The sequence below is a fragment of the Suncus etruscus genome, chromosome 3 (assembly GCF_024139225.1).
Source record: "Suncus etruscus isolate mSunEtr1 chromosome 3, mSunEtr1.pri.cur, whole genome shotgun sequence".
NCBI classification, from domain to species: domain Eukaryota; kingdom Metazoa; phylum Chordata; class Mammalia; order Eulipotyphla; family Soricidae; genus Suncus; species Suncus etruscus.
The window spans coordinates 34,406,961-34,433,734 of NC_064850.1; the positions used below are offsets into that span (position 1 = coordinate 34,406,961).

Here is a 26,774-nt window from a genome sequence, read left to right on the forward strand (position 1 = left end):
CCAGCCATCTTATACACCGGAGAATATGGTATATATTAAATGTTGTATTTCTTCTTTGAGGAACAAAATTTAGGAAAGGACTAGAGATGAGTGGACATTCACAAAAGACCCAGAAACATGTGGAAAATGTATGCAATGAAGCAGAAAATGGGGAGGCAGGGAATGGCTGCTCTGACTGAATGAATTGAAGGCCAAGAGAGGAGCTGTCCGGCAGCTCAGTACCAACACATGGCAAATGTTTATAAACATTGATTGAATTGAGAACATAGTGATGGCCAAGGACAGGCACACTTGGATTCATGCTGGAAAGAAGCATGTAAGTATAGAACTGTTGAAGGAGGAAAGAGCAAGTTAGATCAGGATTTTACCATTTGAATAGCAAAACCCTCATGATGTCAACAAGGAATCTTGTTGGTATCTCCTCACAAAAAATCTCCAGTTAGAGCAGAGGTGAAGGGGGGAGTCTTACCCATCTTGCAGATAATCTGGGGTTTAGGCCATGCTCTACAATGCCTCTCTCCTGTCAGTTCTCAACTGCTCATTGAGACTCCCTCCATTTCCTGGGGGGTAAGCATAGCTCTCCTCTTTCCCAGTCTCTCTTTGCCTCCAAAATGAACCCCATATCACTGAGACAGTGTGGTTGACAAGAAGTGCATTGGATTCCCTGGAAACCCAGGTTGTAACTAGACTGGGTGCCTCTGGCTCTTCCTTTTGCAGAACCATGTTTTAAAGTTAATTCTAGGTTTGCTTTCTTGGATCTGTGTTGAACATGTACTTTTCTTCTTCTTCTTCTTCTTCTTCTTCTTCTTCTTCTTCTTCTTCTTCTTCTTCTTCTTCTTCTTCTTCTTCTTCTTCTTCTCCTCCTCCTCCTCTTCTTCCTCTTTCTTTTTTTATTACAACCACAACTTATGAACTTGTTGTTCATAACACAGCTGTTTCAGGCATTAAATATTCAAACACCAATCCCATCACCAGTGTGACCTTCTCTTCACCAGTGTATCCCCAGTTTCCCAACCACCACTGTAGCCTGCCCCTTGTATACACAAACAAATTTACTTCATATCCTTTGGTATAATACAAAGGCAAATGGAATGATCACCACGTAAATCAATAGAAGTCAATTTGCAGTGATTGTTAGGTCTCACAATGGTTTTACTAAAGTCATTGAGGATTTACAGACTGTGATTGGTGTAGTTGAGCCTTCCATGTTATTGTGCTTATTGTTATCAGCTCATACAGCTTGTTAATCTTCAAGTTCAATGCTTTAACCATTTGACCATCACAGGCCATCACTGTTAGTCTTCTATGCAATTTTCCAATTAGCTTTGCCGTGATCATATTAGGCTGACAATACTAAAATTTAGAGTAATTATACTAGGCTGACAGTGCTATGAAATTCAGAGGTGTAGAGCTATAGAACTGAAACAATTTTGTGGCTTGGCAGTTTGATGAGGTTCAGGTATGGAGCTGGGCTTTTTCTGTTAGAGGGTGTCGGATATGGTTGCAGGCTTCTGTTCCTTCAGGCAGAAAGGGGAATCTTTCAGTTCTCATTCTGAGAAGGGTCCAGAATTGTCAGTCTGGACCAAGTTACTGGAAAGATTCAGTGACATCATGCTTTCTTCTGTTAGTTAATGAACTGGGATTTTTCTTGGCCAAACATGTATTTTTTTATATTGCTTTGTTTTCCCTTCCAACCTATACTCTCTCTCCCTTGAATAAATATTTCTTTCTCCTCCTCCAGGCATATCTTAAGTAAGTTTTGTTCAATCTAAATTATCTTGATTCACTAAAATAAATAAAGTCGATGTCTACAGATTCTTGCTTTGAGATAAGTCTGCAATTGATGGGCGGTATTTGTCTGTGGTGTCTGTTCCCAAGAGGAAAGAGAAGTCCTAATGAATCAGCCCTTCCTTTCCTCATGACTAGCTGAGGTATCATTGTGGTGTATTTTCAAACACTTCCTCTGGCACTTAAATTATTACATGCCACTCAGTTTCATTTCACTGGTGTCAGAATATTTCTGAAATGCATTCTCTCTCAGCTTTTGGCAAAAGAAAGTTACACCTGCTTTCTGGATTAATAATAGCAAAATGGAATTTTAAATGAAATGTTAAGAAAAGGCCACAATAGAAGCCCCTCAAAGAGTGGTTTATTACAGAGCAATGATTTATTCAGATAGCACCCCTAGGAGGAGCTGCAAAAAAGGACAGGATTTAAGTTGTGAGTTTCTATGTGTCCTTTAAAGAACTGGAAGGAGGTATAATAGTAAAGAAGAAAAGAAAACTTACTTTTCAGTAGGGATATTTCGTTCCCTAAAAATAATTTTCACAGCAATCATGGGTATATTCACCAAATGTTTCTAGGAAATTCTAGGTAATGCATGGTACATAATGGAATGATGGGAACATACTGACTTAGTTCAGCCTGATATACAAAAGCCCACTGGCTGGGTAGCTAATAAACAACAGAAATGTATCTCACACTTCTGGAAATTAGGGAAACACACTTCCGGGATTGACATGACTGACTTCTTGTTCATAGCCAAGGTCTCATCCAATCCTGTTCCCTCTCCAAAGTCCCGCCTTCTAATATAAGGTTCTAATATATGAGGTTCAATATAGGCATGACAGGAGGGAAATGAACCTTGAACCTTTAATACCACATATAAAATTTCATGAACTTATAAAGGAATCAACTGATGGGAGGAAACCATTATCATGATAGTATAAATTAAAATTTTATTTTTATTGTTGGGGTCACATTTGGTGGATCTTATTGCCCACCAGAGGGCCACACCCAGTGATGCTGGGTTGAGGGGACATGCTTTGAGAAGGATGGAATTAAGGTCCTCACATAAGCAAGACTTGTGCTTTACCCCTTGACCACATCCCCCACACCCCCCCTCCACACACGCACACACACACACACACACACACACACACCTGCTTTAGTTAGTCTTCTGTGTTGTATGCCTGAGCCACATTTTACTCACATTACATCCTATGTCTATGCAAGAACATGAGAGATGAGAAAGACCATTTTCAGCAGGGGTGGGGGAACTGCTTTGGGTTGAGAATGAGCCTGAAATGATTCAGGTAGCTTTATAGGCTACCAGCACTTCTCTCTCTCCCTCTCTCTCTCTCTCTCTCTCTCTCCCTCTCTCTATCTCTCTCTCCCTCTCTCTCTCCCTCTCTCTCTCTCCCTCCCTCTCTCAACCTCTCTCCCTCTCTCTCTCTCTCTCTCTCTCTCTCTCTCTCTCTCTCTCTCTCTCTCTCTCTCTCTCTCTCCCACCCCCCTCTCTCTCCTGGGAGAACCAGGCTTTAACTTTTTTTTAAAATTTTTTTGTTTTTGAGTCACACCTGGCTATGCTCAGGGATTACTTCTGCCCCTGCACTGAGGAATTACTCCTATCAGTGCTCAGGGTACCATATGATGTGCCAAGAATCAAACCCAAGTCAGCTGTGTGCACGGCAAATGCTTTCTCCACTGTACTGTCTCCCAAGCCCCTGAAGGAGACATTTTGAGGTTGGCAGACTTACTTGTTCTTTACCCAGATGTCTATCAAAATAAAAGATAATGGTTTTATAATTCCCCCAAATGTCTTGGAATCAGTTCTCTTTCATCGGTTACGCGCCCTGCATTCTACTTAAGGGAACCATTTTCTGCCTGATCCGGGGGAGGGCAATTTTGCCTCAGAGAACATAATGACAGGTGCTTGCTTTTAAGGAGTAGTTTTAGCCATTTACAACTTAAGAAGCCCTGGAATGGGGACACATAGTTGATAAAAGTAAATCAAATACTTTTTCTCCCTATAAATGAGGGTATGATCAGTAAAAAAAAAAAAATGACAGTGTCGATGCCAGCAGTCAGATGAGCTAAATGTTTGTTAGGAGGAAAGAGGCTGGAGAAAGGCTCCAACTCAGAGCTAAATGCTTCAGTGATTCAGTATGTCTCTCTGGGAAATGAAATTGGTAAAAATTCCTCTTCGAGACTGACATGTCCTGATTCCTATGAGGTCAGTTTTTGTTACCTGGTAAGCCCAGAAATGTCTATGACATCTAGTTATGCAAGGATCTGCATCATAGATCTACTTGTCACACCCTTACTTTTGACGTTGATGGTTAGGATAACAGTCATTTATTTTGAGGGATCAGCTACTTCTAGCCTAGGAGCCTCCAAATGATTTGGAAAATAGTTTAATATTTACTTCCTCCAGAGCAGGTCATTATTGTCTAAGTTGTTTTACTGTTGACATAAGCAGAGTAATAACTCTCAGGATCACCCACAAAGTCCCCTTAGCTTGTGGAGACAACCCTAATTTCTGTGACTACACCCCATTTCTGACAGTGTCTTCATGGCACAGCAATAGCCTGTGTCTCTTGGTGGCAGAAAATGTGATCCAGGGCAAAGACTGCCAGAGCAGGGCTAGAGATTCATCTGGCTGATCTGTAGAAGCAGAGCTAGGGATTCTCAATTTGAGCTTTCCCCAGAATCTCTAGGGTGACTGAATGCATGATGGTGCTGGGTTCAGGCCCCACACACTGACATCAGAGAATTGTGGAACACAGAGAGCTGACAGCTAATCTAGGCCACTTTCTTCATTCTCTCAGAGGTGCCATCGTATTGTATGGTAACCAGGTTTACCCTTAGCTTATTAGACTAATGCTAGTCCTGACTTCCTAGCTAGCTGTGTAAATTTGAGCAAGTTTCTTTTTTGATTTTGGAGTTATACCTGGCTGTGCTAAGGAGTTACTCTTGTTTCTGCACTCAGGAATGACTCCTAGTAGGCTTGGTGGACCATTTGGATTGCTGAGAATTGTACCAGGGTTAGCCATATGCAAAGTATATGCCCTACTAACATTGTACTAACATTCTGGTCCCATTGAGCAAGTTTCTTTTCTTTTCTTTTCTTTTTACATTCTTTTATTGAGATCATTGAGAACTACAAATCCTTCAGAGTTGGATTTCAGGCATACAGGGACAGTGAATTAGGGCCATTTCCACCACCCGTGTTGACCTCCCTCCACCATGCATGCATTTCATACCTGGCCTACCAGTGTAACAGGTCCATTTTTAAGTTTAGATTGTTATATTTTGGGTCTCTTGATTCTTTTGTCATTGACTTTGGCTTGCATATTTAGTTCTAACCTTTTTTATTCTCCACCAATGTACCTGAGACCACTTGGTCCCTGGGCCCCATCCTTTTTATTTTTCCTTTCTCAATTTGTAGAAAGATGCAGAAATATGAGTTAAACAAAGTAATTCATGTCTCAAAGGTTCTATGAAAAAGGCAGGAGCCCCTATCTAGAATATACAAATAAATATTTTTTTAAAAGGGGGTGGCAGTTGTTTTTGCATAGGTGCAGCAGACATTGGGGAAATTAGAAAGTAAATACCCTTGGCCTAAAAAAAACAAGTTATCTTTACCCAGGAAGCATACTGTCATAAGACTGAATACAGGTTTCAGGTATACTAACTGTCCAACCCCAAGGTCTTTCTTTATGGTTCCAGAAAAAGTTCTACGCAATTGCAATGGTCGTAGTCAGGTGTCTTTAATTAGAGACCTTGGTTTTTGCACAGATCCTATGTCAAAGCCGAGCATCTTCTGATTTTGTCTCACCATTAGGTGGAGAAGGAAGGAAATCTGTCCTGAAAGCAAGTTGTTACTGTTTCCTGGTTTTTCAGGGTGTCATATGAACCTGCCCTGGAGCCAGTTGGTGCCAGGGCGGCATTAGGACCTCCCTAGATGGAAGTTTGATTCCTGGTGCTGGTGCAGAAAACCATGCCAGTTCCAAGGAAGATATCCAAGGTTTGGAGTTGTACAGTCAAAGTCAATGTCCAATCAACTGAGGCCTAAGTCAAGTCACTATGACAAATGTTCAGGGTGAAAGATGCCCCTGCACTATAAAATTTGAGTTCCTATCCCTATTAGATTCAAAAAAGAATGGGGAAAGCTACTTCTACATGTGTAAATATACACTAAGAATTATAACTATTAAGAAAATGCATCTAGAAAAATATACAAAGGAAATATAGATATCCCCTTTAAGTCTTTTTTAAATAGTCAGGTGTGGGGGATAAAATTCAGAAAACATTTTTATCCTGTGCAGTGGTCTTGAGGAGTCTGTGAAATGGTTCACAAAAGTCAGGGATCATATAGTGTCCCAAGCTGAAGGTCTCTCCAGAGCTGAATTCGGTAACAAGCAATGTCCACAGTGAGGGGAAGTAAGAGAAAAGAGGCCCAGAGGATGAATCAGCAGGAACGGTGGTAGCAGCTTCTTCCCAGGCCAAAACAAAGTGGGATGGGATGCTGTCTTTTTGCTTTGGCAGCTTTCTGGCAGCTTGCTGGTGCAGGAGGAAGGTTTCAGTTCTTGAGGCATTAAGAACTGTGGGAAAAGAGATAATGGATCAGAGTTGAGAGGATGAGAGGATAGAGATTTGTAAGGCGGAAAGCAAGGGAGTGGGAAAAGAAGGGGTTATATATAACAGGGTCTATATACAACATAGGTGGGCATTATGTACAAAACAGATTGGACAGACATAAAGGTATCCACCATAAACACACTTACATACACCCACAGACAGACCTATTCATAGGTTGCAGTTGAAGAAATGATCCTTGTGGAATGAATGGTCAGAGTGCTTAAAACATGAGGTTTAAAAATCAGGGGGAAAGTTTTTCCAGTTTCCAGGCAAATCATCCTTGGTGAGGGTAAACTTTGCTAAATAAAAGCTTCTGGGGTTAGATTGTGCATGGAGCATTCTTAGGAAAATCATAATTTTCACATCTAGAATACTAAGAAATATGATAGTGAGCATTGTAATAGGAAGTATTACCCCATGAAGTATCCTGGGGTTTTGAGTGGCCTGTAGACATAACATTAGGTCATAATAGCAAGTCTGATCAAATGAAAAATGGATATTTTCCAAGACATTTGTCAAGACATTACCATATTGAGCACTGTATTTGGAGTATAATATGATATAGCATTGAAATGTGAAACCAGGGCAACCAACCTATATCTCCAAGAACCAAAAGTAGTTAAAGAGTTGTTTAGACATATTAAAATTAAGACCCTAAAACAGTCTAATAATGAGCACTGTAGTGGTGTTCCCTGGCTTCCAAATGCATTCTGCACCTGTTTTTGTGGATAAAAGCATTAAAACATTATTATAGACCTCTATAAAGAACAGTTGATTGAATATCTATTCCATCTAAAGAGTTGTATCCTTCGCTGCAGGTTTCTTTGATGTATAAGAGAATAATGTTTTTTGTATTTCTTCTCTTTCACTCAATTTTTTTCCTTCTCCTTGCTATACCCTGGCACCTATGGTGTTCAAGATATCTACCATTTGAACCATTGTATTTCTTCATGCAATTATTCTAAATACCACAAATGAGTGATAACATTCTGTATTTATCTTTTTTCTAGCTTGCTTCATTTAACATAATATCTTCTAGTTCCATCCACATTGCTGCAAATTGCATGATAGCATCATTCCTTACAGCTATGTAGTATTCCATACATCTATGTATATACCGCATCTTCATGATCTATTCATTTGTTATTGGACACCTAGATTTATTCTAAGTCTTAGCTATTATACTGCTGCAATGAATAGCAGTGTGCATACATTCTTTTGGATGAATTTTTTCTGTCCTGGGGATAGATACCAAAGAGAGGGATTGCTGGGTCATATGGCAGCTCAATTTTGAATTTAGTGAGAACCCTCCATAATGTTTTTCATGGGGGTTGGATCAGGCAGCATTCCCACCACCAGTGGATGATAGTTCATTTCTCACCACATACCTACCAACAGAGATTGTTTCCATTTTTGATATGTGCCATCGTCACTGGTATAAGATGATATCTCATTGTCTTGATTTAGATTTCCATAATGATAAGTGATGATGAATACTTTTTCATGTGTCTATTGGCCATCTGTTGGTCTTCCTCAGATAAGCATCAGTTCATTTCCTCTCCCTGTTTTTTGATGGTTTTTTTTTTAGGTTTTGTGGAGCTAACCTTTGTGAGTACCTTATATATCCTAGATATCAAACCTTTATCTGATGTGTTGAGTCCAAAAATTTTCTCACAATGTTAGCTCTCTTCTAGTTTTAGCCCATGTTTCTTTTGCCACACAGAAACATTTTAGTTTAATATAGTCCATTTATTTAGGTTTGATGCTATAGTTGAGCAAGTCTCTTAACCTCTCAGATTTCTCCGGGGTAAGAGGAGGGCAGCTGAGAGTCCTATCTCTAGGGTTGCATGAAGAGAGAAATGGGTCTGTCTGCCTCTAAAGGCAGGGGCATTGCTTTGCATGGTGGGTTTCCAGGCCTGATCCCTAATGCTCTAGCCATTCATAGGAAACCCAGTGGCCCCAGCACTGAACTAGAAGCAGCCCTGAAGCTGTAAAAGTGGTCCTAACAGATGCAAAATCCCACAATTTAGCTCAGTGAATAAAATACCGTCATTTCTTATCATTGTTACTGATCTGTGACTCTGTGGAATGAACATTCAGACATATAGGTCCCTTGGGAGATATAACACTTGGGCAGAGTGCATGACTCAGTAGATCATGAACGCAATGATGGAATTCCTAAAATCAACCCATTTAAACTGTCTCACCACTTGACTAGAAATCCACTGTATAACTGTAAATACAAGTGTTATTTGCAACTTGTTAAAGACAGGAAGTTATATGCAGTCCTCCTTTGGCACTAGTGAATCATCCAGAATGAAAAATTGTAGAACAGTGATTCTCTAACTCCAGGGTGCTGTTCAGGCAGGCAGCTGAGCTCTGTGATTCTATGTCTGAGAAGCTCCTTGGATATTTCTGGTGGTAATGTTTCAGGAACCAGCACGGGATACAAAACCCAGACCCAGCACTTCTAAGAGGTGGGCCGCCCGGCCATTCTGCAAGTACCCAAGCAGAAAGTCCACTGAGAAGGGGCCAGAGCAATATCACAGTAGGTAGGGTGTTTGCCTTGTATGCAGCTGGTCCAGATTCAATCCCTGGCATCCCATATGATAACCTGAACCCACCAGGAGAGATTCTTGAGCATAGAGCAAGGAGTAAGCTCTAGGTATTGCCAGGTATGGCCTCCCAAGGCCCTCTGAGAATCAACACTCTCCAGGATCCCTAGGCACCCCCCTATATCTCCCCTCCCCCAATAATCCCAAATCTCATGAACAACTTTGAACAAGGAACAGCACCATCTAGGTCCCATCCAAGAAGATGGTTCTGGTGGAAAGAACCATTCCTTCTCTTCTTACCCTTGCTCACCAGAGGTAATGTGAGTGTAGAAAGTTCTAGAAGTCTCTGGAAGTCATTTCAACCCAGAGGAAAGCAAAGCAAAGTGGCCACTATCATACCTGCCATAAGCCCTATAGTTAAGCCAGTGAACTTCAGGCAATGACACATTTTGGGCATATGTGCCTCTGAAAAGTTCCCTGTGCACAACATTTATGCACAGAAGGAATGGGGGGCTTCCTTTCCCCCCAAAACCCCTGGATACTATTTCCTTCATTGGGTTTGGCCAGGCAACTTGAGCAGTTGGATTGTCCCTATGTTAGAATCTTCATGAGGCAAATAGGACTTTGTGTTGTTGGGATGGTGGGGACAGGCAGGGGAGCAGCTTGGGGGCCATGTGGGTTTTGAGTATTGAACCTGGGTTGTGTGCATGCAAGGTAAATGCCCTACTTGCTGTGCTATTCCAGACCCACAAGTACATAACCTTTCTACATTGTTCTCCTGCCCCAGCTCATGGCATTTGCTGAATGGAGTCTTTAGCTCTTGTGCCAAAGTCCAACACAATTTACACACAGGATTTCTGACACCACCCTTCAACCTCTTGAATCTAACTCTTGTGGGGTAGGCACAAAAAATCCCCCAAATTTTGGAAATAAATAATTATCAGGCCTAAACAGCAAACCCAAAGTCAACGGCAACAGAATCAAGGTCTACAACAAGTTCTATACAAAGGGGACTGGTTACACTAGTAGTCCAGGTGGCAAAGGGGGAAATATGGGATGCATGCTGGAAACGGGGGGTGAAGGGAGGTCAACACTGGTGGTCGGGAATTGTCCTAATTCACTGTCACTATGTACTTTAAATATAACTGTAAAAGACTTGTAATTCACATGGGTTTCAATAAAAATTATTTAAAAAAAAGAAAGAAAGAAAATCCCCAAGATTTAACCAAGTCCACAGAGACTTTTTATTTCTTCTACGATTTCACATAAGTTTCAGCCTTTGGTCCTAAGACCTTAGTCAAGTCTCAGCATCTTGCTGAAGTTTCAGCCTTTGGTCCTTAGTCAAGTCTCAGCATCTTGCTGTTTGGCAAACAAAGATATTAGCAGAACTTGCACTTTCTTGAAACTCCACTGAGGGTCCCATCCTTCCTTTTGGCCCAGGGCAGGTGATTTCAGAGAGGAGTTTGCAATTTCCCAGGTTTGGCCTCCAGTGCTTTTACCTCCAGACCAGGTTTGGGACACCTGGAGACAGAAATGTCCTCCCCACCCACTCATGCTCCTTGTGTGGGATCAAAGGCTTTGGGAAATGCTTTCTAATCTGATGGTCTTGTTCACCGAGGCACACTGCTTCCTCTTCCACAAGAAATACCCCAAAAGGAAGCAAGTGTTGATCTTGAACTCTTGACCTTAACTTGGAAGCTCTATAAGCCTTTTCTTGAGAAGAGTCCTAAACTTTACCACAGACAAGCTTTTGATGGGCTGTGAAAAAGTTAGAATTCCCCCAGCTCTTTATTTAAGGGACTGACCTCCAGCCTCTCCTCCTTACTAACAAATCCTACTGGCTTGCCATACTCTGTTAGGAACCTTGGTTTTTTTTTTTTTTTTTTAATTTATTTATTTGGTTTTTTTTATTTTTAAAGAGTCTCAAAACTACTCTGCCACTCTATGCGTCTGTTTGGTTTGTTGAGGACTGTCCCTGGTGGACTTTAAGGGTTACTCCTGACTCTTTAATGATGGATCATAGCTTTCTAGCCCAGTTTGTTTCTGTAATGGCTCACATGTCTATTTCCTTTCTCGAATGGGACAACGATCAATATCTAGCCATTTTACACTTCAAGTTTTGATCCATTGGACATCCAGCAACATCTAATTAACTAGAGAATATCCTTCCAGCTTCATTCTGAATAAATAGGCCAGTGCCTGGATGACATGGAAGGGGCTGCTGTGGCTCCATCCCCCATTGGTAACTTTCCTGTAGGATAGGTCCCCAGAGACACCCATCAATGTTCCATACCCTCTCCCCTCCCAAGGGTAGGTAGTGAAGGTAAAATTGTACCAAAAAGAAACCTTTTTGGCTGACTTCAATAATTAAACATGTGGCTTTGAGGGTTTGATTTCTGGAAAGAAGATGCTGGGACACATATGTGATTCAGGATGAAGGCCCTGCAACCAATAAATGAGTTTCTGGGGATCGGCTGAATCCCAATTTTGTAGAGTTCAGCAATGTTGGGGATGACAATGGGGCAGTGGCATGATAAGGTCTTTCCGACGTCTTCAAACAGGTCTTGGAATCTTCAGCTTGTCTCTTTGCCTTGGATTCCCTGGTGCACAGGAGTTATTTCCAGTGTGAAGTGAAAGGAAATGGTTCATTTTCCATGAAAGGCCTTGGCACAAGGTGCCCTCCTACGGCTTCCAGTTATGGGCTCCATTCCCTGCCTTGTCAGATGTAAATCCTGACAGCTTGTGAACACGAACATTTTTTGGTGTTATGATAAATTGTCTGAGCATATCACACTGATCATCTACAGTAAACAATCATATTTCATTTCACTTTAATTTTACTTTCCATCTTTCTGAGTAGGCCTTGGAGCCTCATTCAGCAAAACTCAAGGGTTATTCCTAAGTGACCTTTGGCAGTGCTCAGGGGACTAGAGATGGTGTCAGAGGTTGGACCAAGGACAGCCACATATGAAGTAAATGCTTTAAAACTTGTACTATCTTGCTGGTCCAACTTTATGTCATAGAAATAATTCAACAATGGAAGAGTCTATTCAGGAATCCAACCTCAAGGGGTAGCTCTTCAGCACTATAAACATTTGTTATCAAACGCTACGCCATCTGGAGTATTGGCTAGCATGAAAAATGTGAGAAGTATTTCTCTGCCAAAGAGAGAGTGCCATGCAAGCATAAGGTTGGCCTAACAGAATGCATGGAACCAGTGCCCTGGCATGAATGAAACAGTCAGTTTCTGCTTTGATACCAAGCAAACCTGGCAGCTTTCAAGCCAGACTTCATGCCTCAAGTTTTATTATTTCTCTGTCACCTAAAATTCAACAAGAAAAAAAAATAAGACAGTGAGGAAAATCATTAAATAGACACTAACGAGGCTGCCCAGTTAACCGTAGAGCAGATGAAGATGATTGGCATAGATGGGCAGGAAATGCTAATTGAGACGACTTTGCACCCACCGGAAAGGCTCAAATGAGTATTGGCAAGAATCAGAAGGAACTAGAATTCTCAGATGTTGGTGAGGGCAGGGTAAATCAGTACCTCCACTCTGCTGAGCACCAACATCCTGTGATTCATGAATTCCACTCCTCCTAAGTATACGTATCCAAGAGAAATGTGAGCATATGTTCCCCCAAAAGACAGACACCAGAATGTTTATAGAAACATAACTCATAACATTTCCAAATTGAGAACCACCCAAGTATGGATGGAGAGTTAAATGCCCTTCTTCAGCCCACTCACTCTGGGGCCCTTTTCAGGGGCCTAGTTCTTAATATCAAACAGGTCACAATTCATTTGATTTACTGGTGGTTGTTTCTATTAGACTCCAGATCCCCTGCTTGCCTCATCTTGAAGCTTCTTTGATTCCTGCTAACCCGGTGAGCCATGGAGAATGGAGGAAAGAGTGCAGGAGAGAGCAGAAGTGGCCAGTTGAAAAGATGGAACTAGAGAGAAACATCTTATCTGTTGCTTTGTTGTCCTCCTGCAATTAGTGATTTAATAACCATGGACATTTCTTACCATATGGTGGGGGTAAGCATCTCTGGGGAAGGGAATTCTCTCTGGCTCTGTGTTCTATGACTGCAACCTACAAGAGCTTGTCAGAGAAAGGAATATTTGAGAAGGCTTTCATCAGGTAATGGTTGAGACCCTCCCTCTGGCTGAGCAATCACGTGTCTTGGGGGGGGTCTGAAGAGAAAACTCAAAACTGCTAATAGTGTCCTATGAGCTCATTGTGTCTGCCCTGGAACAGCCCACATTTCTGCCGTATTCTGCTGGTAGAGCATTGAGCTCATCGCAGATCCATGTTGAGTTTATCTGAGACCCAAAAGGGAGGGATAGCTTATACTTGTGTGCATGTTTTTTGTGAGTGAGTGAGTGAGTGAGTGAGTGAGTGAGTGAGTGAGTGAGTGTGGGAGGGTGCTGGGACCACATGCTGGTGATGCTCAGGGCTTATTTCTGACTCTGTGCCCAAGTGTCACTCCTAAGGGTTCGGTGGGGACCTTATATGGTGCTGGGGATCCAACTAGGGTCAGCTGCATACAAGGCAAATATCTTTTTTTTTAATTATGACAACAAAGATGCAAAGAAAGAGGACAGGGTAAAGTTACAGTGGAAGCACAATCATCCATAAACAGAAATCTCGGTAGTCCCATCGATGATATCCCAGCCTTGAACTTTCAGCCAAAGAACATTAAGAAAAACAAAACTGAACCCATGTACAATACAATTACTTTGTCCCTCAAATCCCCAGTTGTAGTACATACTATTTCTTAGCAGTACACAATATAATCTAAAGACATTAGACTTATGTAACTCCTTAAACATTGAGGGCAAAGTACATTTATCTAGTTCCATGCACATGCTTACTAGTTTAAGTTAACCTCAAAAGTTTTAGTGGGTTGTTTTTCTTAAGGATTGGAGTCAAGGGAACATAGTAAAAAACAGTGTTAGAGTGGCATTTGTTTGCATAGGCCCACCAAAATATAAGGGACATGGAAAGAAAAATTATGGTCTAAATACAAGGAGACCCTACCCCTGAAGTTTCCTGGCACAGGACTGACTCTAGGCTCCAGGCAAACTAGTTTGTCCAATCCAAGTCATAGTCTGTAGTGGCAATACACCTCCATTCCTCACATAGTCTCTGTTGTTGGTATCATGCTTCTGTATTAAAGATCCTGGAGTCTGCATATCCCATATTGCAGTCAGGATGGTACAGAGGATCCTCTCATTTCACCTCACACTTAAGGGGCAATAGAGAGAACCATGTCCTGTAGAGCAGGTCATTGTTGTTGTCAAGTCTTCTCAGTGTAAACGGAAGTCTCTTTTTAGGAGGTCGATGTCAGACCCTTGGTAGTGTCTTTCCTGGTAGAGGACTGCTTCCAGCTGTTGCTATAAAAGACCTTGGATGTTTCGTAGATAGCTTGCCTGGTTCCGGCGTGAATGGAGGATGCCCATTCTTCTGAGGCCTGTGCCAGGTCATTATATCAATGTTCAGGGTGTAAGGTACATTGTACTGAGATTTTTAGATAAGAACTTATCTGTATGTATAGTGTTTTCCCATTTTAATGTGTCTATGCAAACAAGGATCAATGCCATGAAGCGTGATTGGGGTCATTATATCAATGTTCAGGGTGTAAGGTACATTGTACTGAGATTTTTAGATAAGAACTTATCTGTATGTATATTGTTTTCCCATTTTAATGTGTCTATGCAAACAAGGATCAATGCCATGAAGCGTGATTGGCGCATCTGGAGGCAATAGGAACAAGACCAGCAATTTCCATGACATAGTTCAATCATAGGCATCAGACTGAGGGACAGTTCCACCAACAATCCTTACTGAACAGCTTACAAAGAAAAGACAAGATGAAAAGTGGATAGAAACATCATGGTAGAAGAATATATAGAGAGTTACAGCAGTTAAAGAAAATACACATAAAATATTCAAAAGATATATGTGTTCAATATGTGTTCAATTTATGTCCTTCTAAATAGTTCTGGGATTGTTAGATCCACTGTATGTCTTTGGTCAGAGATTAGAACTGTGTGTTACTGAAGTTAAGAAGGGTAAATCTGAGGTACTGATGGTTGGGAGGAATATATGTTCGCGCGGGGGCGCTAGCCCCCAAGCGGTTTGCAAAATGTAGACTGGTATGAAATTGCCAGTGACAGCCTGAGTATAGCTGAGCAGCTATCTGCCACCCCCCAGATCAAACTCCACCCCCTAAGCCAACCTCTGGAGCAGGCCTGGGAGTGGGGAAAACCCAGGGTTCCCCATCAGCTCCTCCCAGGAACCCACCTGGAGATCCGGAGGAGAGAGGGAGAGGGGGGTCGGGTGACCCAGGTCCGGGCCCCCCCCACCCTAGGCCGGGCCAAGAGGCCCCTGGCACGTACGGAGGTCTGCCAGGTGCCCGCCTGAAGGCAAATATCTTAACCCCTGTACTATCTCCCAAGTCCAGATTCCATCTTTCATTGGGTGGATTTTTTATTGGGGATGGTGGGATGAGACAGTGTGTACTTATTGCACAGGCTCAGTTTTCTTGGTGAAAAGAAAGTACCACAGGCCACAGGATGGAGAACCCCAGGTTCGTGCCACTCAGGAAGGTTACCTGGCTTAGCAGTACCCAGTTTCTCTGCTGGTAATGCAAAAACGATTGCACAGGAAGGCTGAGAGAGCCTCTTGGCTCTACTAATGGTCACAGAACACTGTGAATCAAGGTGTAGCTGCCCTGAACCTCTAAGATTTTATTAGGATCCCTTTCCTAGTGCCCGTATCCCCCTCCAGGAATAATCCCTGGCTCTGTTCCAACTCCTTTTTTCATCACAATGGATATTGAAGAATCTCTTTAAAAAAAGAAAAAGAAAAACACCCACAACCTTCTAAGTAGTTTCCTCCCACACAAAGAGGCTTAAAATTTCCCAATCTAAAAATTTATGAAAAAGTTTGTGCACAGCAAACTTTGATTTCTGGGTGCATTGAGAAGGCAGAAACAAGAGGGCTGAGTTGCTTACCCTGCTATTTTTATTGACAAATTATTTTATTGACAAATTACAAAAATAATTCACCTGAGGGGCAGGCTGAATGTAATTAAGGGTACTTATGATAATTAAACCTAAGTGGATCTCTAGTCAAGCCTGGGTGGGTTTTACAACTGAAAAGGAATGTGAGGAGGAAAGGTAAAGCAGGAAGTGGTCTAAGCATCAAATACAGGTATGTACAGTTGGGCATGAATATCCCTGTACATGTGGCATCCTGGGTTCAGTTCTTCGTACTTAATGGCCCCCAAGAACCACAGGGTGTAGCTCCATTATAGCTCTCTGAGCTCCACCAGGAGTGACCCCAATAATAGCAATCCCCAATTTTGTGGTTTCTTTTTCTTTGCATTATTTCTGTGTAGGGAATGTTTGTGGCAGGCACATTTGTTACTGGCCCCGTGTCTTTCTCAAGCCCAGTTAGGAAACCATATCTCTTACAGATCTGTGGGCCTATTGCCTGAGCAATAGGAAATGGAGATTGGCCACAGGGTACTAGAAAGGAGTCTCAACTCTAACAAGAATAGGACAGGACTGGACTCCACAGTCTGGGACAGGGACATTGGTGTCTGAGGAGGAGAGACTGGCAGCTGTTTGCAGGAGGGAACTGGGCCTCTGTGTTGATGGGGCTAGAACTAGAATGGTGAGAGCTAGAATGAGATGGTAGAGGAAACTCTCCCCTAGAGCTGCCTTACCTCTTCAACCCTGTATTTTATAGGTTGGTGTATTCTTGTTTGTCTTTCAGTCTGTCTCTCATGACTTCCTCTGGCCTACATCCAAAAGTATCTTTTCTCTTTTTACTTGTAGTTAAAGTAATATGGTCTCAATAATAACTATATCAATGCTCTCAGTATGCGTAACTGTTACTTCTCTCTTCACTGCCACCAAGGCGTCCAGAACTCTCCACCACTGTCCTGTATCCTTCTGCATGGCCCCTTTCATTGCTCCCTGAGTGCAGGGCTTGTTGCAGTGCCAGCAGTTCATTACCTTGCTTTAGTCCACTCTATACCAGTGGTAAGTCAGATCATTTGATATTTATTCTTCTCTCCTGGTTTATTTCTCTTAGCCTGGCCCCATCAGATTCAAAAAGCAAGATTTTGTCTTTTCTTAGAATTCCATAGTACTCCTTTGTGTTGATCTATATTCCAACTTCCTTATCTGATTATCTGTCATTGGACATGGGGTTGCTTCCATGTGCAGGCAATTGTACTCAGCTCTGCGGTGACTATAGGTGTGCACGTGTCTTTTTGAGTTATTTTTGTGTCAATGGGGTAAATGTCAAAGAATAGAATTGCTGGACCTTATGGGAGTTCTATTTTTAATTTTTCAAACAAAAAAATCTCCATACAATGTTCCAAAGAAGCCAAACTTCATATTAATTCCCACTAAGAGTGTGGGGTTGTTCCTTTGTAACTCTCTCTGCACCACCAATGGCTGTTTCTGTTCCTTTGGGTAATTCCATTTCCACTAGTGTAAGACAATAGATATCTCATTGTTTCACTCCCCTGAGAGTAAGTGATGATAAACAAACTTTTCATATGCCCACTAGTCACTCATAAATCTTCTTCGGGAGCACCTGTTTATTGGGTCCCATTTTTTGATGAGGTTGTTCATTTTGTTGCTGAGCTTTGCACGTGCTATAGAGAGGTTGTCCATGAGTATATTGACTGCTATAATATATTAGTGAATAAACATTTTCTCTGTTCTTCAACATATATTCCACAAGACTGGTCGACAATAAATGTACTCATGCTGCAGGCCCTCCTAGCTCTGCTTCTGCAGAGCTCCAGCCATTAGAATGCTTCTGTATCTAACGCAAGGGCTCTGTGTTAATGGCTTGTTAGTCATTCCCCTATTTGGTGACATTTGAGTTGCTAATAAAAGTCAGCACATGCTGAATACCAATGTAGATAATTAGTTGCATTTCTGATAATGGGGATTCAGAGGTAAAATCCTAAAAGCAAAAACAAATAGCTTAAGTCATCTAACTGCCTTCGAGAGAATCTGGCAGCTTATGACACTCTCATAATGTACTTTCATTTGTTTAGGGGCACACCTGAGTGGGTTCAGGGGCTACTCCCAGCTCTGTAACAGTTGCTTCTGGCAGTGTTTGGAGAAATATGTGGTGCTGGTTATGGAACCTGGGCCTCCAGCATGCAAAATGTGTGCTCTGCCCACTCAACTATCTTTCCAATCCCATAATATACCTTTTCACCATATGTTTCTTATAAAAGCTGTGCTTGGATATAAAATCACCCCACGTGCCATATTTCTAATACCAGGTGAACGAGTTTGAATCAAGGTTGTGCATAAAATAATCCATACCAGGTTGAGGGTGAAACACGTATAGTCTGGCAATCTTCTCCCTCATATGGAGAGCTAGTTGCCTGCCAGAACTGCTGTTTTTATTGAGTATAGAGGCCACTCCCAGGTGGGAAGTAAGGACAGAGTAAGGGCAGATAGCACAGGCTATCCTGAGCCTGTCCCACCAGGTTCACATATAAGATCATCTGTTTTGGTGTAAAACCAAGTTGTAAACAGATACAAGAAACCAGAGATGATCTTTGTTTTGAGTAAAATAAGGTATAATCTAATAATTGACTGTTTTCTTTAAATTTTTTTAAATTAATTTATTTTGGTTTTAGGGCCACACTTGGCAGTGCTCAGGGTTTACTCCTGCTTCTATACATAGGGATCACTTCTGGAGCTCAGGGAATAATATCAGATGCCAAGGATTGAACCTGAGTTGGCTGCATGCAAGGCAAGCACACTACCTGCTATACCATTGCTCTGGCTCCTGTGATTAAAGTTTTCAAGATTCGGGGCCACAGCGGTGGTGTGAGCCATAAGGCATCTGCCTTGGGGACCCTAGCCTAAGATGGACCGCGGTTGGATTCCCCAGAGTCCCATACGGTCCCCCAAGCCAGGAGCCTTTTCTGAGTATGTAGCCAAGAGTAACCCCTGAGTGTCTCTGGGTGTGGCCGAAAAACCAAAATAAAAATAGAGAAGTGTTCTAAATGACTTTAAATCATAGTAATTTGACTGTCTATTTCTAATGGAATATAATCTAAGAAAAAGAAATGCAAAAAAATTAAACTGTTTCCAATAATCAAAAAAAAAGTTTTCAAGATGCATTTACCCAACAAATGAATGACCTAAAAATGTGTAGAGTATCTAATAAATAAGGTACAGAAAGATGTTAAATAGGCTAGTGGACTTGAGGTCTTTGTTAGGATTCTGATTCCTGCAGACATCTGTAAAAATATTTTTTAGAATAGCTCAAAGGGCTAATGTGCATGCTTTTACTGGAAGGAATCTCAAATTTGATCCCCAATGCCGCATAGTCTCCGGAGCACCACTAAGCGTGAAACCCATCCTGGTTTATAATTGGAAGAGTAAACCCAAGAACCACTGGGTTTGTTTATGACTCAAGAGCCCTCCCCTCAAAAAAAAAAAAAAAGCAAGCTAGAGAGGTAGTACAGGGGTTAATGCACTTGCCTCGCATGCTGTCATATACTTCAAATTCTGGCACTTTGGTCCCCTGAGCACTTGCATGAGTGATCCCTGAGCAAGAGTAACTCCTAAGAATTGTCAAATATGGCCCAAAATGGCCCAAAGAAATTGTGTTTTGAGACTGGAGGACATTAGGTGCTGTTAAGGGTTTGATGCTAGAGTATGTTTGAAGACTATAGTACAGAGATTTTACATTTTCAACTTGGTGAATAGGAACTATGGCCAAAGGTGCTCCAGACCCAAGAGAACCTGGGACTATTCATGGATGCCTGACTCAGGTGGCAGATACCAGAGGTACCAGGTGTCCAGTTTAGGGGCTGACACCTGCCAGGCATATACTACATCTCTGACCTCAGTCCCTGGCCTTGAAATTTGGTAGGAAACGGAAGGATGAATCACATCCATTTGTGCTCAGGAAGTTGCCCCTGGGATTGACTTGGAGGACTTTGTGGTGGTTAGACTCAAACCCAGACCTTCTGTAGGCAAAATGCCTCCCAACCCATTGTACTATTTCTCCAGCACTTCCTTTTTATTTTTTTTTAATATCTTTAAGGGACAAGGAAATGGCTCAAAGGGTGGATGCATTCCAGTCACTTCACCTGGAGTACGAATCACCAGGAGAACTCAACTTTTTCTCCAGCACTTCCTTAATTCCTATTTTGAAGTGTCTGTAGTAGAGTGTGTGTGTGTGTGTGTGTGTGTGTGTGTGCGTGTGTGCTTCCTGCCTTCACCCTGTCCATTCCCAGTTACTTCCCATTCCTAGGGACCCCATGATTCAGTCCCCAGAGCTGGACCAAGGGTTAGAGTCACAGTAAGGCAGATCTGAACTATATTCCAGGGAGCTAGGCTGAAAGGGACTTCTTGAACTCCCTTAGCCTCCCTTCCAGACTTGAGTGCTCTGGGTCTCCTACTAGCCACTCATCTGCTCTCAGACAAAACAAATGACCTCGGACTTGAAGCACAGTGACTGAATTGTGGATTGGAAAGCACTCAATGCAATCAGTCTCTCTGATGTGCCTGTGAAATATAGGGAAGCTGAAATGCACAGGGCTTAACGGATTTTAAAAACCAACTTAATGGTATAATTTGTTGCAAGGGACACACATAAACTCCAAATGTGTGCTTTAGCTTATGGAGAGTTACAGAAGAGCGTTGTTTCTGATGCCAGCCAGTTCCCTGATTTGGACATCAAATTGGTCAGCCTGGTGGTACGGATTTTTGTGTAACCCATGAAATGACAAAATCTTGGTCAATCTCTCTCCTTTACTTCTTTTTTTTTTTTTTTTTTTTTTTTTGGTTTTTGGTTTTTGGTTTTTGGGTCACACCCGGCAGCACTCAGGGGTTCCTCCTGGCTCTACGCTCAAAATCGCTCCTGGCAAGCTTGGGGGACCATATGGGATGCCGGGGTTCGAACCACCGTCCTTCTGCATGCAAGGCAAATGCCTTACCTCCAAGCTGTCTCTCCAGCCTCGCCTTCACTTCTTAATAGGTATACACTTGGCCCCTAATAGTGACTGAGATTCACCCTTGTCAGGCAGGAGCTCAGGCTAGGGGCTGAGAGCTGGCTCAGTAACTAATGCAGCAGTCTTGCAAGTATCAGATGGTGAGTTCAGTCCCTGGTACAACTGTAAAAACCAACATTATCCCAGCCTCTCTACTATCTGTGCCCTCAGATCTCAGGCATCACAGCCAGATGTGTGCAAATGCCTCAGTGACAGGGTGCCCCAGGAAGTATTAGGGTGAAAAGAACTGGGCAAGCACTGTAACTAGGTGCGTGTGTGAACACCATTTCCTGTGAGTTCAAATGCCACAGCTAGAGTGGGACCCAGCAAGCACAAGTGCAAAGGCTCCAGTAAGAAGGTGGAGCCCCAGACCTTGTAGTAAGAGACAGAGAAAGGCACTGGCCTGGGAGGCAAGAAAAACCCATCTTGAGAGTCTGGCTTTGTGACTTTTGGAGTGTTGCTTCTTCCCTCCCCTCCTCTCCCCTTCCTCTCTCCTTCCCTCCCCTTCCCTCTTCTTGTCCTCCCTCTCTCCTTTCCCCCTCACCTTTCCTTCCTCTCCCCTCCCCTCACCACCTCTTATCTCTCCTCCTCTCTCCTCCCCTCTCCTTCCCCTCCCCTCTTCCCCTCCCTTTCCTCCCCTTCCCCTCCCCTTCCCTTCTCCTCCCCTTCTATTTCCCTCCTCTCCCATCTCTTCCCCTCCCCTTTCCCTCCTTCCCCTTCCCTCACCTCCCCTGATCACCCCTTCCCTCCCCTCCTCTTCATTACCTTTCATTCTCCTCCCCTCCACTCCCCTCTACACCTCTTTCCTCCCTCCTCTCCCCTTCTCTCCCCTCCACTCGACTATTCTCCCTCTGCGCTCCACTTCTCTTTTTTTTTTTTTTTTTTTTTTTTTTTGGTTTTTGGGTCACACCTGGCGGTGCTCAGGGGTTACTCCTGGCTGTCTGCTCAGAAATAGCTCCTGGCAGGCACGGGGGACCATGTGGAACACCGGGATTCGAACCAATCACCTTTGGTCCTGGATCAGCTGCTTGCAAGGCAAACACCGCTGTGCTATCTCTCCGGGCCCTCCACTTCTCTTCTCTCCACTTCTTTCCCCTCCCCTTCTCTCCTCTCTCCTCATGTTCCCTCCCTTCCCCTCTCGTCCCCTCCCTTCTTTTCCCCTCCTCTCCCTTCCCCTCCTCTCTCCTATCCACTCCTTTCCCTTCTCTTCTCTTCCACCCCCTCTTTTCTCCTTTTCTCCCCTTTCCTCCCCTTTTCCCCCTTCTCTATCTTTTCTTCCATCCCTTTTCTTTGCTTTCCTTCCCTTTCCTTCTCTTTTCTTCTGTCCAATGGTAGCTTCAACTACCCAACACAAATTAGAGGACTTGATGACACCTGACAGGGTACAGGGTTTATTAATCTCTATGTCCTGGTCTCCCTGCCCAGGAGAGGACCCTGAGGCTTATGTACTGTCCCTTCAGCTCTCAGAGCAGGGATAGTGCGAAGACATTTCACATTGAGATCCTCACCTTCCTCAACACATTTTTCATGTGCTGATGGGAAAGGTGAAGTGACTGATCAAACCAGTAGGGGGCCAGAGAGATGCTTAATAGGTTGAGCACAGACTTACCTGCAGGAAACCTGGTTCAGTCCCCAGCACTTCATGGTGTGGCCCTGAAAACAGAAATAAGCAAACGAAGCCAGAGAGATAGTATAGTAGTTGGGGTGCTTACATACAGTTGTCTTGCATACAATTGATCCAAGTTTGATTCTCGGCCCCATCTATAGTTCTTTTTTTTTTGTTTGTTTGTTTTGTTTTTTTTGGGTCACACCCGGTGGTGCTCAGGGGTTACTCCTGGCTGTCTGCTCAGAAATAGCTCCTGGCAGGCACGGGGGACCATATGGGACACCGGGATTCGAACCTACCACCTTTGGTCCTGGATCGGCTGCTTGCAAGGCAAATGCCACTGTGCTCTCTCCGGGCCCCCATCTACAGTTCTTGAAGAATGCTGAGTGCAAGGTCCAGAATGATCCCTGAACTCTGCCAAGTGTGGGTCCCCCACCTCAAAAGGGGGGGGCAAATGATAAAACAATGGCAACAATAACAAAACATGTCATCAGATTGAGGGATTAACCTCTCACCAACCCCATATCATTTTTGGTTTTTGTTCTGTTGGGGATCTACCTAGGTCATTGCCACTGATCCTCATCCATGCTCAAACCAAATAAATGAGACTCCAGAAGTGTAAAATCTCACTCACTCCTCACACAGGAAGCTGCAGTGAGATCCTGACTCTAGGCTAGCTCTGTGGTATCTGATTTGGACCTTGACTCTGGGATCTTGTTGGGGGAAATCGGTGGACTGTGTCAGCCAGGAGATGGGGCTCCCTTTCTTTAGGATCCAGGTCCTCTTTTGTGGCCTCTTCGATTTAACAGCTCTTCAGCTACTCCTCCAACCCCAGCTGCAGGACCTGTTGGGCAGATGCGGGAGAGGAAATATACTGCCCCACTGGATCCTGAGCTCATTCTCAGCAGATCGTTGCAGAGTCTCTGCCTCTTCCCCAATCCCAACCCTCTCCTTCCTTTGTGTCTTCCTCATTCTTCAGTTTCTGGAACACTGTCAAGTCCATGAAAGGCCCCCAAGAGATATTTATCCTCTTTTTTATTTTATTTATTTATTTATTTATTTATTTTTGTCTCCTTGGTTCGACTTTCAGAGAAAGGGATAGTCAAGAGGGAAGTCTTTCTCTCTGGCCTGACAGCTTTGGGGCACAGTCTCCAACTTCTGTTTTCCCTTGATATTGTACCCTTGGCAGGTTTCAAGGCTTAGTGAGCCAGAGATAGTGGCTGCTGCATCCTTAGTCAGGGTCTAATTACCTGATGTCTCTGTTCCACCACATTCTTTGGACTAAGAAAAAAAATACATTGCTCTCGACTCAGTCCTTCAGCTCAGAGAAAACCCCATTTTTCTTCACTTTTCTCTACTTTGCCTTTTCAGCTGAGATGATGTTGTCAGGAAAGATGATGGTGGTGAGATCTACAGTTTCCAGTAATTGGGTGGTAGGAGCAAGCAGAACTTGGTAAGATACTGAAACAAGCCTAGAGCACCCAGTGATCGGGTCCCAGGAACAAACCGAACTTGGTAACTGTAAATAGGGGGGTTGATCAGAATGGAAAGCAGGAGCCAGGGTGCAGAACCGTGTTTACATCATGAGTGTTTCTATCCAGGCGCAGTTACTCATCCCTTCCACAAACCTCACTTTCTCTAGATATGGGATCTCTGGCTGCAGGGGCCCAGTGTCCCTTAAAGAAAGGCATAGAGTAGAAAGCAGGGCTCTATTCTACTCTTTCTTTTCCTGAATGGTTCACATTGTCCCACAGCTAATGTTCTTAGTGGCATGTATGTATGGGTGTGTATGAGTGAATGGAAAGGTCTAGAAGCTGAGGGTTGGAAGAAGACAAGGCAACACAAAAACACATTCTACTTTTTCCCAAAATCCGACAACCAACACCTCACGTTTCATTTCCAACTGAGGTGTATGTTTGAAGAATTTTGTTTTTGTTTAGCAGATGAAAACTTCTTTTTGTTTTGTTTTGTTTTGTTTTGAGGTCATACCCAATAGCATTCAGGAGTTACTCCTGGCTCTCCACTCAGAAATTACTCCTGGCAGGCTAAGGGTACCATATGGAATGCTGGGAATCAAACCAGTTGGCCTTGTGCAAAGCAACTGCCTTACCTGCTGTGCTATCGCTCTAGACAGAAGCTGAGAATTTCTTAAGGACATTTCTCATTTCTACATTTGCTGTCACTAATGTTTCTCTGTCCAGAGCAATTGCATATACATACAACCCCACGCATGCTCACACCCATAGACTCTCACCCACTCACACCCATGCATGTTCATCCACAATCACACATACACATATGTATAGTTGTGTGTACAGACACAGATACAAACCCACACATGCACACATATACACAAATGCATGCACACATTCATACATTACAACACATACACAATTGCATGCTTGTGCCACACACACACACACCTCTTACATATCTCCTTTTTTTAATTTTATTTCTTGGATTTTTTTAAGGCTACACCTGGTGGTGCTCAAGGATTACTTCTGGCTCTGAGCTCAGGGATAACTCCTGAAGGAACCCGGGGATCATATGTGTTGCTAGGTGTCATATGTGGTCTGTATGAGCAAGGCAAGTGCCCAGCTCCCCCCCCCACTTCTCTTTAGCTTTCAAATCTCTTCCTTTATCTTCACAGAGCATCAGATCTGACTGAGAGGGTTTTCCTTCTTACACAACTTAGGGCTTCCATGGCCATCCATGAGGAAAGCGACCATATATGTCTTTCCCACAGCACCAGCCCCTGTTCCAGGAATAGCACTTAGCTGCTTTTTGAATAAATGTACTCTGACCTTTGTCTGTGTAAACTTGTCTGTTGATCATGGCTGCTCAGCCATGCACTGTACCAGGGGACTGTACAGAAATGTAGCCCACCTGCTTACCACCGTGCCACTGTAGCACTGACTTACCTGAACAACAAGACACCCCTCAGTGGCCGTGCTCTGGAAAAGTGTCTTCCAAAAGAAACAGGAGACTCCCACTCCCACCCCAATCCTCCACCCTATCCACCTTCATTTCTAGGAAGAGTACTTTCCACTGAGTACTTTCATGAAACTGTTTCTGTAGGTTCTTGGCCAATGATCAAAGCCAAGACCAGCAGGAGCTTGCCAACAGCACAGACCACCCCCTCACCTCCTCTCCTCTGATTTCTGTCTCCTGCAGGGTTTGGGATGACAACTCCCACGACAATACCAGGGAAAATTTTTCTGATCTTTTATGGCCTCGTGGGCTGTGCAAGTACCATCTTGTTCTTCAACATCTTCCTGGAGCGTCTGGTCACCCTCATAGCCTACACCATGAAGTTGTGCTACCAGCGGAAGCTGCAGAGACAAAGGACTTTGCCCCAGGAGGACACCACAAAGTCGAGCACACACTTAGATAGCCTGAGTGACTGGAAGCCTTCGGTGTACCATGTCATGCTAATCCTGTTTCTGGCCTCCCTCCTCATCTCCTGCTGTGCCTCACTCATGTACACCTCCTTTGAAGGCTGGACCTACTTGGACTCACTTTACTTCTGCTTTGTGGCCTTCAGCACCATTGGCTTTGGGGACCTGGTCAGCAGCCAGCGTGCCAAGTACGACAGCCATGGCCTCTACGGCTTCGCCAACTTTTTCTTCATCCTCATGGGAGTCTGCTGCATTTACTCCTTGTTCACCCTCATTGCCATTCTCATCAAAAATCTAGTAAACTGGATTCTACAGAAGTTGAAAAGAAGGTGCAGCTGTCAGGTCAGGCCCAGGTTCCTAGAAAAACGCAGAAACGCCGTGATGCCGGGTCACGTCCAGAACCGTAGTAGCATCTCCATCGACTCAGACGGTGTCCTGGAGAGTGACGCAAGCAGGTGGCGGCTCTCGGGAGAGATGAGCTCCATGGATTTCCTGAACTACAAGAGCTCTCTGACCATACGGCAGAAGCAGTCCCACAGCATAGCCAGCCACTTGCAGCACCAGGCCGGCTCAGGGTTAGAGGATGAGTTCTCAGGAGGGGTAGGAGCCCTGGCCATTATGAACAACAGGCTGGCAGAGACCAGTGGGGACAGGTAAACCAAGGGTTCCGTGCTGGGGCATGGAGATATGGAGATCTCTGTGGGGTTGGCCAGCGAGGGCAGATCCTCCAACT

The 26,774-nt window shown here is 43.5% G+C and overlaps 1 protein-coding gene across 1 annotated transcript in view; it reads left to right on the forward strand.

Annotated features, from left to right (window-relative positions):
• The window catches only part of KCNK13 (potassium two pore domain channel subfamily K member 13), a 75,025-nt gene extending 48,327 nt beyond the window's left edge, over positions 1-26,698 (forward strand). Inside the window, exon 2 of the mRNA XM_049769861.1 lies at positions 25,818-26,698. Coding sequence (XP_049625818.1) covers positions 25,818-26,698 — 881 coding nt within the window. The remainder of the gene's footprint in view (positions 1-25,817) is intronic.
• Positions 26,699-26,774: the final 76 nt, after the last annotated feature.